This window comes from Chlorocebus sabaeus, chromosome 5 (assembly GCF_047675955.1).
Source record: "Chlorocebus sabaeus isolate Y175 chromosome 5, mChlSab1.0.hap1, whole genome shotgun sequence".
Taxonomy (NCBI): domain Eukaryota; kingdom Metazoa; phylum Chordata; class Mammalia; order Primates; family Cercopithecidae; genus Chlorocebus; species Chlorocebus sabaeus.
In genome coordinates, this window is record NC_132908.1 from 8,583,741 (window position 1) to 8,597,819 (window position 14,079).

Sequence of the window (14,079 nt, forward strand, 5' to 3'; positions counted from 1 at the left end):
AGAGGAGCCCCAAATCCATACAGACCCTGCATTCCCGGAGGGAGACTTTTCCTGACTAGAGAAGCTGTTACCTTTTTTCTTTCTTCCCAGCATTCACTTTAATCATCATATTGCTATAATGATAGTACTTACTATTGTTGCTTATTGAACGTTTACAATATGTCGTGAGCCCTAAAAGTGATCATTGTCTCATTTACTCATCACACAGGCCCTGAGGTAGGTTCAAGAGGGCCTCCTTATTCCCAGAGAGCTGATTGTAGGGAAAACCACTTAAAGGGAGTCTCCTTCACCTGGGACTTACCTTGCAGTGTGCATTTCTTGGGAAGCCTGGTTGGATTGAATTTAAAAGTGGAAAATTCAATTAGAGATTAAGAATTTGAGTTTCTTTTTTGTCTATACTTAAAATTTAGTGTGTAATATTATGCTCACTTTTGGAAAAAGCAAAGAACAGTGATTTTTCTGGGATGTAAGTTTTCCAACAAAATTACACTATAGGCCATGCGTGGTGGCTCATGCCTGTAATCCCAGCACTTTGGAAAGCCAAGGTGGATAGATCACCTGAAGTCAGGAGTTCAAGACTAGCCTGGCCAACGTGGCAAAACCCTATCTCTACTAAAAATACAAAAATTAGCTGGGCATGGTGGTGTGTGCCTGTAGTCCCAGTTACTCAGGACACTGAGGTAGGATCACTTGAGCCCAGGGGGCGGAGGTTGTAGTGAGCTGAGATGGCACCACTGCACTCTAGCGTGAGCAACAGAGTGAGACTCTGTCTCAGGAAAAAAAAAAAAAAAAAAAAAAAAAGCACTGTGGCGAAAAAAGAAATAGCATCCTTGGTTCCATTTGAAAAGAAATGGCTTTTGATTTTTGATTTTTACAGCAATATTAGAAACGGAAACTATATGTGAAAGTTCTCAGTTTTCCCCCAGGACATCTCTAAGTCCTGAGAGAGCTTGATCTGCCTTTGAAATAAGTGGTAGGTATAAGCTGTATTTTCTCTTCTGCAATCTGGTCTAATTTTGCCAGTCCCATTGATTAACAGTGTTTGCCTGAAGGTCCAGCACTTTCAATGACAACATGAAATTCTGCATTGATTTGCCAGATTCACAGACTTTCTTCACAACCCACTTGCATTTTGATGGCTTTATAGTGTTGAGTGGGAAAGCTAGCATGGACACCAATAAGGAATCATCTTTTTCCTAAAAAATTTTTTGTTGGTACAGCTTTTGCTACCCCATAGCAAGCACTTAAATGTAGGAACTCCGGCAGTGTACTGGGATGGTTAGGACAGCCTGAGTCATGATGACCTCTTTTTGCAGTTGAAGAAACGGGGGCCCGGCGAGATTTCATGACATGCCTAGGGAACACATCTACCCAGGTAGGAACAGCTTCTGTAGGCAGTCAGGGGTTACAGGCAGGTTTGGGTCAAATACCTGAAACCAACCCCAGGACAAGGAGGTTGCTGGTGTTTTATTAACACCTACTGTGAGCCCAGGACTCTGCTCAGCACTTTACCCACCCAGTAACACTGCATGAGATTGTGGCTGAAGAAACAGATGCAGAGAGGTGAAGTCTTTTCCTGAGATCACATGGCTAGGAGGTGAGAGACCAGGGATCCCTACCTGGTCTGTCCAGTTTGAAAGCCCATCAGACTACTGCTGTTTGATGATACTTTTCCATGAGGTGAAACATGTGTTTGGAGGGAGATCCCATCCCCCCTGTTTTTGACCACTTTGCCTCAGCCATGGTTTTCCAAGTTTTAGTTATTAATGTATCACCTGCATAATTTTTCTGTATCTGTGTAGTGATTCCCTTAATTACTTTTCCTTTAAATCCTCTCACCTTTTTTTTTTTTTTTTTTTAAATTTGTTTTTGAGAGAGGGTGTTGCTCTGTCACCCAGGCTGGACTACAGACTGCAGTGGCGCATTCTCAGCTCACTGCAATGCCCGCCTTTTGGACTCAGGTGATCCTCCCACCTCAGCCCCGCAAGTAGCTGGGACTACTGGCGTTCGCCACCACACCCGGCTAATTCCATTCACCTTTTTAAATTCAGTAGCAGAGCTTTGGGACAGGCATGATGGCTCACGCCTGTAACCCCAGCACTTTGGGAAGCTGAGGTGAGAGGATCGCTTGAGTCCAAGGATTTGAGACCAGCCTGGGAAACACAGTGAGACCCTCGTCTTTACAAAAAAAAAAAAAATTTAATGCCAAGCATGGTGGCATAGCTGTCGTCCTAACTACCGGGGAGGTTGAGGCAGGAGGATCGCGTGAACCCAGAAGTTTGAGACTGCAGTGAGCCGTGATTGCACACTGTGCTCCAGCCTGGGCAACAGAGCAAGCCCCCATCTCTAAAAAGAAATGTTTAAAAATAAAACATAGTTTAAAATAGGAAAGCTTTATAACAACAAATGATATGGGGACAGAAGATAACAGCTTCTAGAATTAAAAAGAAAGAGTAAAGGGCCATAACAACTAAATGCAAAGTGTGAATTGTGATTGGATACTAGTTTGGGGGTAGGGAGAGCCTCAAAGGCCTTTGGGAGGCAGGTGGAAGAAATTGACTTTAAATGCTATTAGGGAATTATTAATTAGATTTGTAAATGGTCTTATGGTTATATAGGGAAATGCTCTTAGGGGACAGACATTAAAGAATTTAGGGGCAAAATGTCATGATGTCTGCAGTGTACTCTCAGCTCAAGGAGAAGAAACCAGAGGGGGCAGGCACATGTGGCAAAATGGTGACGATCACTGAGTCTAAGCAGTAGTTCTATGGTTATGATATCCCCCTATACCCTTACTGTTTGAAATTTTTTGTAAAAGTTGAAAAAAATAAGAAGGGAAAGGAAACTTTATAAATGGAAATGCATGTCCCTTGCTATAAATAAAAGGTTACTATGAAAATGAATATATGAATGAATAGAAAATGAATATAATGAGTGAAATGAACATAATGAATATAAACAAAATAACATAATTAATTTCCAGCTGGATTCTCTTCCCTGGCCAAGTGTCTGAGACCTTCTCCCAGGGTGATGCAAAACTGCTGGCTACCAGCTTGAGCCTGTCTGCAGTATCTCCTCTGGGACCTGCCATGCCGAGGACCCGTTCTCACCTCTGAGGGGCTCCTGTCCTAGGACTAAGGTGGAGCCTGGGCCATGGTGCAGCTGGCTCCTGCTGCAGCCATGGACGAGGTCACCTTTAGAAGCGACACTGTACTGTCAGACGTCCACCTCTACACCCCGAACCACAGACACCTCATGGTACGACTGAACAGCGTGGGGCAGCCAGGTAAGGTCCTGGTCCCAGGTGCCCTGTGGATCCTATTTTGTTTTCTGCTTTCTCATACTCATCTTTTTGGGGAAAACACTGGGAAGACTGGATTATGTAACTGTTAGACCACTTCTTAAGTGCCTTTTTTTTCTTTAATTTTTTTTAAAACCTTGTACTCTGCAATTTTTGTGTGGGGGGGTTTGTTTTGCTTTGTTTTGTTTGTTTTTTTTAAAGACGATCTCACTCTGTCACCCAGTCTGGAGTGCAGTGGCACAGTCATGGCTCATTGCAGCCTCAAACTCCTGGACTCAAGTGATCCTCCTTCCCCTGCCTCTGGAGTAGCTGGGACTACAGGCTCACATCACCACACCTGGCAGATTTTTATTTTGTAGAGATGGAGTCTTGCTGTATTGCCCAGGCTGGTTTTGAACTCCAGGCCTGAAGCGACCCTTCCACCTTAGCCTCTTGAGTCCCTGGGATTACAGGCAAGCTGCTGCCCCGCCCCCCCCCCCCCCCCCCCCCCTTTCATTAAGCAAACTGCTGTGCTTTCCTGAGCACCTATTGCGCGCCTGGCCCGGGACTTGATGCTGGGAATGCAGATAGGAATGAGCCAGACTTTGCCGTCAGCAAGCCCAGGGTCCAGTGGGGAGACAGAGTGCTGGGGCTCCATCTGTCCCCTCTGCTCCTTTTTTTTTGAGACGGAATCTCGCTCTGTCGCCCAGTGGGGAGTGCAGGGGTGCGACCTCGGCTCACTGCAACCTCCACCTCCTGGGTTCAAGCGACTCTCTTGCCTCAGCCTCCCGAGTAGCTGGGATTACAGGCGCCTGCCACCACGCCCAGCTAATTTTTGTATTTTTAGTACAGACAGGGTTTCACCATGTTGGTCAGGCTGGTCTCGAACTTCTAACCTCAGGTGATCCTCCCACCCCGGCCTCCCAAAGTGCTGGGATTACAAGTGTGAGCCACTGCATCCAGCCCTGTCCTCTACTTTTTATCCCCACTCCCTTTACCCTAGTCCAGCCACCTCTGTTGCTTGCCTGGCTGCCTCTGTCTTTTCCCACTGAGTTCGCCGCTGCACACCCTCCCCACTTAATCTCTGCAGCAGCCAAGGGCATCTTTTGAAAATGCAGATCTAATCACAGCACTTCCTGAGTTAGACCTCCACTGGCTTTGCATTGCTCTCAGAATAATATCCAGGCTCCTCAACTCGGTCTGAGAGGTCAGCCTGCCCCAGCCTCTGCTTGTGTGCCTACCCTTATGTCACTCTCCCTTGCTCTTCTGTAGCCACTGTCAGTTTCTTTCTGTCCCTCAAACACAGGGAGGGGAGGGAAGCAACCGTAAGATACAAGGCCAGGGAGGAAACACCTGCTTTCCTCCCCTCCCTGGCTCCTCAAGTAGCATCTCCGCCGACAACCCATCGCTGGCCACCATCCCTAATTCCAACTACCCTGTATTAGCTTGCTAAGGTGTGATTATTAATAATTCCCATTGCCTTCCTGCCCTAATTTGGATGGTACATTATACCAGAGGTATACAAACTGCAGCCTGTGAGCCAAATCTGGCCTGCAGCTATTTTTATAAATAGTTTTATGAAGCCACAGCTATGCCCATTCATTTACGTGTTTTTACAGCTGCTTTTGTGCTATAAGGGCAGAGTTGAGGAGTTGCAACAAAGATCACGGGGCCCACAAAGCTTCAAAATAGATACATTTTATGCAACAGGGTCTCATTCTGTCACCCAAGCTGGAGTGCAGTGGTGCAGTCTTGACTCTCTATAGCCTCGACCTCCCCAGGCTCAGGTGATCTTCCCACCTCAGCCTCCTAAGTAGCTGGGACTATAGGCACATGCCACCACACCCAGATCATTTTTTTGTAGAGGAGGGGTTTTACCATGTTGCCCAGGCTGGTCTCGAATTCCTGGGCTCAAGAAATCTGCCTGTCTTGGCTTCCCAAAGTGCTGGGATTACAGGTGTGAGCCACCGTGCCCAGCCGAAAAACTTTCTCATCTAACCTATTACGGGCAAAGTGTGCTCACCCCTGCCTTACATGTTTGCCACATCTGTGTCACACAGAATTCGGTTTTACTATATCCCTGGTAATTAACACAGCCTGTAATTACCTTGTTTACTTGCTTAATGTTTGTTCCCCGACTTCACTCCTAAAATGTAAGGCCCTAACATATCAAATTCTGCTTTGTACCCCCAGCACCTAGCATGGTACTTGGCACATAGTGAGTGTTCAGTGATGAATGCATGGATGATGGAACAGATCCAAAAACTGGCATAAGCCCGGGCTGCTGTGGGAGCTTAGAGGAGAGGCCCCTGAGCTCATTCCTGAAAGTTGTGTGCCCCTGGTCAGCTCACTCCTGTAAGCCTCAGTTTCTGGGTCTGTAAGATGAAGCTGATCATGCTGTCTTCACAGTGATTGTGGAGATTGAATGAGATGATACGAGCCGAGTGCCTCATAGATTCTCAGGAAATGGGGGCTGCTCTTGGTGGTGGCCCCCGCCTCCCAGCTGGTGGTGGTCACAGCTGAATCAAGTGGACCTTTTCTGCTGGCATTAGTATATCTCTACCTGGCCTTTACAAATCTTTCCTGTTGGTAATCAGATATTCTCAAAGAAGAAGAAGGTAGAAAAGAAAACATCTTGGAATTCTCATTTTGCGTTTTGTCTTGCCTTTCAGTTTTCCTGTCCCAATTCAAGCTTCTGTGGAGCCAAGACTCTCGGACAGATTCAGGGGCCACGGGTGGCGATCACGGAGATGTTCACACCAAGGAGCCTCCTTCTGCCGAGACAGGCAGCACAGGGTCCCCTCCAGGAAGTGGCCGCAGTAATGAGGGTTTCTCCCTCCAGGCCGGGGCTGACACTACCGGCCGGGAAGCGGCTGAAGCTCAGCTGGATGAGGATGGGGATTTGGACGTGGTGAGAAGACCACGAGCCGCCTCTGATCGCAACCCAGCAGGGCCTCCGAGAGACAAGGTACATCCCATGATTCTAGCGCAGGAAGAAGACGACGTCCTGGGAGAGGAAGCACAAGGCAGCCCCCACGATATCATCAGAATAGGTAAATAGAGGTGTGGTGTGGCCCACCTGTCACGAAGGTGACTCCACAGTGTTGCTGCTCAGGGCTCAGTATGATCTGCGTGTTGACTCTGCAGGGCCAGGCAGCACAGGTTATGAGAACCAGCTCGGGTGAGACTGGGGAAGCTCTCTACAACCCCAGTCACTCCTACGGCTCACACCCCTACAGCCTCACCCTGTGCGCTTTCTCCTCTGTACTGTGCCTCCTTCCTAGAGTGCTTGCCCCCAGCCTCGGCTCCCTTAACATGTTCCCCATTGCCGTACAGTTTCCAGCTCAGCCACACCTCCTCCAGGAAGCCTCCCTGCTGCTGCCTCCCACATCTGTGCTCTGCTCTAACTCAGCGTGTTGAGGGTGTGGGACAGGCTTGGCCTGGCTGAGCTGGCAGTAGGGAGCCACGGGAGGTTCTGGAGCTGGAGTGTGGCAGAGGGAGAGGGATGTAAATGAAAATGAATGGGGCATGGACCAGTCAGATGGACTGGGAGCTGGGAGCTAGAAGCCAGGCAAGAAAGAGGAGGTGATGAAGTGGCGGGAAAAGTGGGACAGGGGAGAGGTTTGGACAGATACTCAGAGGTGGGATGAAAGAGGAACTGCTACTCAGGTATTGGGGCAGAGCAGAGGGGTTTGGTGACTCTAGGATTTGAAATCTAGGGACCTGGCACTATAGAAACACCAGGACCGGTAGGGAACTACGCCAGGAATCGGTGCTGGTTAAGCACCTATTGTGTTTTGGATATCTTCACTAGTTTCGAGTGGCTTAGTCTGTACAGCCCCGCCTGAGCAGGTGCACGGATGAGGAAGTGACAGGCCTAGTGCCATGCAGCTTGGTGGTGGTGAGTGAGCTTCAAATCCATGCAGTGTCCACACCAGGGCTTTGCCTCCCCCTGGCGCTGCTCATTTGGGGAGCGGATCTGTGATTTGAGGCTGTTCATTGAGATCCAGAGTCCCTGGTGGTGTCTAAGTTCCCAAGGAAAGGCCTCCCCCAGCACTGGCCTTGGTCAGAGAATGGGGGTCAGTGGATCACTCTGAAAAACAGACAGAACAGCAGCTGTGTATCTATCTGCTCAGCAAACGTTACTGAGTGCCTGCACAGTGGTACCAGGCAGCCTCTGTTCTAGACTGTCCCAGAGAGGGCAACATGGAACTCACACCAGAACCCTGCTCCATGTATCCCATGGGTGACCTCTGCCCTCATGGCCTCTGCAGGTAGGGATAAGTATTCCCATTTCACAGAGGGAGAGACTGAGGCTCAGCAAGGTTGAGGAACTTGCCTGGGGTCACACAGCTCATCAGTGGCAGAGCTGAGACTTGTACCCAGGTCTGTCTGATGCTACAGCCTGTGCTCTCATTCCACACCATTAGGTCAGAGCGTTCGAAAGAGGCTTGGAAAGTCCTGCTTCTCAGCGGGGCCGATGATGGCTCATTTCCCTCCGAGCGCTCACTGTTACTAGCCTCCCCGAGCTGGGGAGCAAACCTGTCAGTTACTCCACAGTCAATGTTGTGTCTCTAGTGAATGTTCTGGAAATTTACCATCATGTGAGCTAAGAACAAAGTCCCTCAAGAAGGGGCCAGCCTATGACCAGCTTCCCCACCTGCCCTGTTCCGGTGACCTCACGGTGAGGCCCCCTTGTCTGTACACCTGGATGTTCACATTTTCAGCTGTCAATCGCTCCCTACCTGACCTGAAGGAGGAGAGTGGAAAGGTAGCTAACGCATGAACGTGGGTGGTAACTCGTGATTATTTCAAACTGGCTAGATCACTTTCATCTGCAAAACTCGATCTAATCCTGCAGGGCTGGATTTTGATCCCAGCTCCATCTTCGCAAGCCAGGTGACCAGAGACAAGTGTCTTACCCACTCAGAACCACATGGGGTCAGGGGGACCACTCTCCCTGGATTTTAGTGATAATTTAGTGAAACATGCCCCGTGAGCGCCAGGAGCAGGGCCTGGGCAGAGCAGATGGTAAGCAGACGTTGTTCTCCTCGCTACCCTCTTCCTCTGACCCATAAATCAGCCCATTTTCTTCAAGTTAGAGACCCATTTGAGGAACTGGTTTTTCTAAAGAAAAAGAAAAACGTGTTTTCTTAACTATTCCAAGGGATTGACAAAACCTTAAAAAGTTTATCCAGGGATCTGCTAGGAATCCACAGACCCCGGATTCTAAGGAAATTATGTTCAATTCCCCCATTGTAGAGATAAACTGAGACCCCAAGAGAACTCGAGAGAGGCAGGGCTAGAACTCAGGCCGTCAGATTCTGAGTCCCGTGCCTTCCTGCTGGAGAATTGGGCAAGTCGCTTAGCCTCTCTGAGCTCAGTTTTCTTGTCTGTACAGTGGGTACAACCTCCTTGAGTTGTGAGGAATTAAGAGATGGCACATACAAAGCTCTTGGCATAGTGCCTAGCACGGATTCAGTGTTCCATAAACGTGAGCCTCGTCCTGGGGATTGCCCCAAGCTGGAAGGAGGGAGACTGGCTGATGAAGAGTCTAGGTTCCTGCAGGTCTAGAGACCCAGTTTGCAAATGAGGTAAAGTGTAATTCTAGAATCTGATAAGGACAGGTGAGATTCTAACACTGTCTCATCCCATTGCTAGCGCTAGAGTTTCTCATGGGGATAGTTCCTCGGGCTGGCCTTTTATGTTCTCATGATACCTTTGGAATTATTTAAATATATATAAACTCTGACTTTTCATGGGAGTGGGAGCCACAAGATGGCCCTGGACAGGGAGGTCCCTAAGTCACCTGGGCCTCCACCCCTGGACTGAATCCTCCTTCCTCACCCCTACGCAGCCGCCTGGACTGGACTGGGCCCGGCCCAGGGCAGGCATACTGGGTATTTGTTGTGATCTATGACTATCCAATGAGTCATGAAGAAGCGTATTTACCCGTTCAAACTAGCAATAGCCTGAAACAGGGCAGGGGTTGGGTAGACCTCAGAATCTCTGCATTCCAGACTCGAGGATGTCAGACACAAGAAAGGAGAGTGCCCTTGAGGATGACCACTCTCGGCTTCCTGGGGAATTCATTCTGGCTTTTTACTTCTGGTCCCAGGGAATCACACGGCATCCGCTTCTTCCTTTGTTCCGTCCCTGAGCCTTTCGTTCTCCCCCTTGTTAATTTGCCCTGGTGTTTTCTCGTGTCATCAGCATCAGCAGAAAGCACATCTTAGGTCAGTTTTTGGTCAGACTCCCAAACGACTTCATTTTAAATCCTCTTTTATTTCTATTTGGGTTTAGAAAAACATGGGTCTCACTGTGTTACCCAGGCTGGTCTCAAACTCCTGGCTTCAGGCGATCTCCCACCTTAGCCTCCCAAAGTATTGGGATTATAGATGTGAGACACTGTACCCAGCCATCTCGACACATTTTGATCTAATTAGATGTTTTTTTCTCGGACTATGACCTTGGGCTGATCATGTCCGCCTCTGGGCTTCAGTGACCTCCACCTGTACAAGGGCTAGGGGCCGTGACCGCCTCAGTGGTTTTCAGATGTTTGCCGAGCCTGCGCTCTCTCAGAAGCGCTGTCTGGTTAAACCCTGTTACAGCCTTAGAAATGAGGGATGAGGCTACTTGTACATTTCGCAGAAGAGGAAACTGGCTCTGTCTCCAAGAAGTTAAGTGACTCGTCACCCAACTAGGAGATGACAAAACTGTCTTCTCATGCAGGTCTCTGACCTCAGAGTCCTCATTCTCCCTCAAGGGAAGCTGGCCATCCCTTGAGGACAGCTGGGAGGCAGAACTTATGTCCACGAGACCCCTGGGAGGAAGTGACCAATCACGTAGGAGCGAGATCGCTCTGGGAGGGTTCCCCTGGCAGCAGGAACCCTTAGGACAGCTGGGGTTAGGGAGCAGACGCGAGGAGGAAGCTTTTCCAGGCCAATGGAGGGAGAGGAGAGGAGAGGAGGCTACGAGCCACACCTAGGAGATGGCATGGGTGGGACTGGGGAAGAGGAACTGGGCAGGGGCGCTGACACAGAGAGCCTGGGGCGGGGGTGTAGACCACAGACACCCCTTCCCCTCCACGCACAAGCACACAAGCCTTCAGCCTGCCTAGCAAGTCCCTGTGCCTTTCATCCTGGAGGCTCTGCCCCAAGCTTTTAAACCACATCCCTAGCATGGTTCAGATTCTACATCTCCCTTCCCCAAGCAAGCTGAAGAGCCAGAAAAGGCCAGGCACGGTGGCTCACACCTACGATCCCCCTTCGGGAGGCCAAAGCAGTGGATCCCTTGAGCCCAGGGGTTTGAGACCAGCCATGGCAACATGATGAGACCCTACCTCTACAAAAACTACAAAAACTAAAAGAATTTAGCCTGGCATGGAGGCACGCACCCGTAGCCCCAGCTACTCAACAGGCTTAGGTGGCATGGTCACTTGAGCCTGGGAGGTGGAGACTGCAGTAAGCCTTGGCTGTGCCGCCACACTTCAGCCTAGGTGACAGAGCGAGACCCTGTCTCAAAACAGAGAGAGCCAGAAAACTGCAGACAACCTGACTTGGAACCCTGCATCTGCCACTCACCCGCTCTGTGACCTACACAGCCTGCTAACGTCCTCCAGCCACCTTTTCTTCATCTTTAAGATAACACTCAAACCTGTCATTGGGCGATTTTGAGGGTTAATTGAGAAAGCATTTAGCCCAGTGCCTCATGCAGGGAAGGTGCTTTTTTTTTCTATTAACTTTACAAACAGTAATGCTGAGCCTCAGTCGGTGTCTTTCTCTGTAAAATACGTGTGAGCCAATCAAGTAGAATCTCAGTGGCCCCAGGGCTGGCTCACAGAATGTATCTGTCTAATGAACGTTGGTTCAGTGAAGGAACTTGGCATCAGGTGGCTCGGCAGGTATATTTCTGTTCCAGTTTCAAACCAGGGGACTTCATGTTAGGCCATAGCAGTCTGAAGCCCTTCTGAAAGGAACATGTTTTATTAAAAGTGCCTTATAAGCCACAATGTCAAATCTAGCCAAGATGCTGGTGGACGATCCATTAGTCACTTTATTCAGAGATGAGATTCTAACTGTACATAGGACCGAAATCTTTAGCCAGATTTTTCCAGGAAGAACCCTCAGAGAACAATGGTCCAGGTGCCCAGGAGGACCCTACACAGTAGGTTTCTCTCCTGGTTTGGGGACAGACAGAGCAATTGGCGATAGCCATTACCATCTCACTTAAAAATACTTGAGCAAGTTATTTTCCCCCCTTGGGAGCTCTTAGACAAGCAAGTTCTTATTTAACAACAAAAAATGTTTTGCTTCATTCCTTTTCTCCTTGATCTTATCTTTCCATTCTCTTCTCCCATCCACCAGAATTTGATCCTATTAGGATATATTATAAATACAAAATATATTGTATTTTGCACTTGAGAATACTTACACTAACTTATACTTCTTTTCAACTTTTTTAAAAAGGATGTAAATTTAAACTTATTTTGTTAACTTCTAATGTAGAAGTATATTTCTAAGTATAAGAAAAAAATGAAGTTAAGTATGTTTCTCAAAATAAGAAAATACTTTTGAATGAGTTGTGATTATTAGTAGTATATAAATAAATATGATTATAAATTTGCAATTATTGGTCGTTAAAAAAAGTAGTGCACTGCATGTGTGTGTGATTAAATTGGGTGAAAACCTAATTGTGACCCTCCCTAGCCTTGGGCTGTAGGGCAGAGATACCCAGTTACATGAAAGAGTGTGAGCCCCATTCCAAAAAGCTCCTGGCCTATGAGTGGTGCTCAAAAGTCGCCTCTCAACCAGTAGCACAGCTTGTGTTTCTGCTGCTCTCTAGAACCCCTGATTCCAACCTCTGGCGCACATCTGACCATGCTGGCGGTTGCCACGCAGTCCTGTCTTGTGGTTTTCTGTCCATCCCCATTTCACAGTGGGCATTTCTCTTGGTTTCTGTCCCATCCAGAGCACACCATGGCCACGCCCCTGGAGGATGTTGGCAAGCAGGTGGGTAGGTCCTGTCCGCTTCCCATAATCCTGACGGTCTCTACAGAGCCTCACGCTGTTTGTTGCTCTTTGTCCTCTTCCCTCCAGGTATGGCGGGGCGCCCTGCTCCTGGCGGACTACATCCTGTTCCGACAGGACCTCTTCCGAGGATGCACGGCGCTGGAGCTCGGGGCCGGCACGGGGCTTGCTAGCATCATCGCAGCCACTGTGGCACGGACCGTTTATTGTACAGGTAATGAGGTGACATCTCAGGCTGCAGGGAAGTAGTCACCTTCACAAAGCATGCACTGAATGTATTAAAAAAGAGGCAGAGGCACTGGAAGTTGGATGTTAGCTGCTATTGATTTTGCCATCCTGGTCCCCTGGCCCTCTCCACTCTCCGTTTTTCCTCAGTGACATCAGAATGACCCAGCAATACCAACTCCGTGGCAGCAGCATCACCCAATGGCTATCAGGCTAATGGCACCTTCAGGAGGTGCCTAGCGCCTCTGCTACTACCTCTCTCCCCACCCCTGAGAAAGAGCAAATATCTCCAAAAACAGGAGGAATATACCCTGTTAGAAGGCTTTGAAAACAAGTTTATTATTTTGTTCCTGGTTATAGAAGCCTTGCCCATTCTTTGTAGGAGATTTTTAAAACAGCAAATAAAAATTACTCATCATTTTACAATCCCTAGATTGAATCAACAATATGCAACTTATGGGGCACCTGCCGTGTGCCACTCATTTCTAGATGCAGGAGGCCCTGCAGTGAGTGGAGCTGACTAGGCACTGCCCGCAGGGAGCTTACGTTGTAAGAATCTCCTCCAAATGATAGCTGAAATCAAGCTGTAGCAGCACTGTATTCTGCTGAAAATGTTGAAAAACATTTTTTAAGAGCATTTTCTTTTTTAAATTTGTATATATTTAGGGGGTACAAATGCAAATTTCTATATTACACAATGATGACATCTGGGCTTTTAGTGGATCCACCACTCAAATAGCGAACATTGTACCCAATAGGGAAGTTTTAATCCCCAACCCCTCCCACCCTGTCACCTTCTGGAGTCCCCAGTGTCTGTGATTCCACTCAGTATGTCCATGTTTACCCATTGTTTAGCTCCCACTCATAAGTGAGAACATTTTAAGAGCATTTTCTCATGCCATTAAAAAATTATATCCACGGTGGCTCAAGCCTGTAATCCCAGCACTTTGGGAGGCCGAGACGGGCGGATCACGAGGTCAGGAGATCGAGACCATCCTGGCTAACTCGGTGAAACCCCGTCTCTACTAAAAAATACAAAAAACTAGCCGGGCGTGGTGGCGGCGCCTGTGGTCCCAGCTACTCGGGAGGCTGAGGCAGGAGAATGGCGTAAACCCGGGAGGCGGAGCTTGCAGTGAGCTGAGATCCGGCCACTGCACTCCAGCCTGGGCGACAGAGCCAGACTCCGTCTCAAAAAAAAAAAAAAAAAAAAAATTATATAGGCCAGGTATGGTGGCTCACGTCTGTAATCCCAGCACTTTGGGAGACTGAGGCAGGCAGATCACCTGCGGTCAGGAGTTTGAGAACAGCCAGGCCAACATGGTGAAACCCTGTCTGTACTAAAAATACAAAAATCAACAAGGCGTGGTGATGGGGGGTGCCTGTAATCCCAGATACTCGGGAGGCTTGAACCTGGGAGGCAGAGGTTGCAATGAGCTGAGATTGCGCCACTGTACTCTAGCCTGGGCAACAGAGTGAGACTCCATCTCAAAAACAAACCAAAAAAATTATATATGACTTTTAATGACCAGGTAATATTTCATCTTT

The 14,079-nt window shown here is 48.4% G+C and overlaps 1 protein-coding gene across 4 annotated transcripts in view; it reads left to right on the top strand.

The window, feature by feature from the left end:
• Positions 1-14,079, top strand: part of METTL22 (methyltransferase 22, Kin17 lysine) — a 42,570-nt gene that overhangs the window by 846 nt on the left and 27,645 nt on the right. For 2 of the 4 annotated variants that reach the window (XM_007985137.3, XM_007985148.3), the window contains exons 2-5: positions 2,984-3,286; positions 5,953-6,333; positions 12,251-12,291; positions 12,379-12,523. In XM_007985137.3, the coding sequence (XP_007983328.3) occupies positions 3,154-3,286; positions 5,953-6,333; positions 12,251-12,291; positions 12,379-12,523 (700 nt within the window). In that variant the 5' untranslated portion in view covers positions 2,984-3,153. The remainder of the gene's footprint in view (positions 1-2,983; positions 3,287-5,952; positions 6,334-12,250; positions 12,292-12,378; positions 12,524-14,079) is intronic. The other 2 variants (XM_073015165.1, XM_037989866.2) reach the window with 1 other exon arrangement.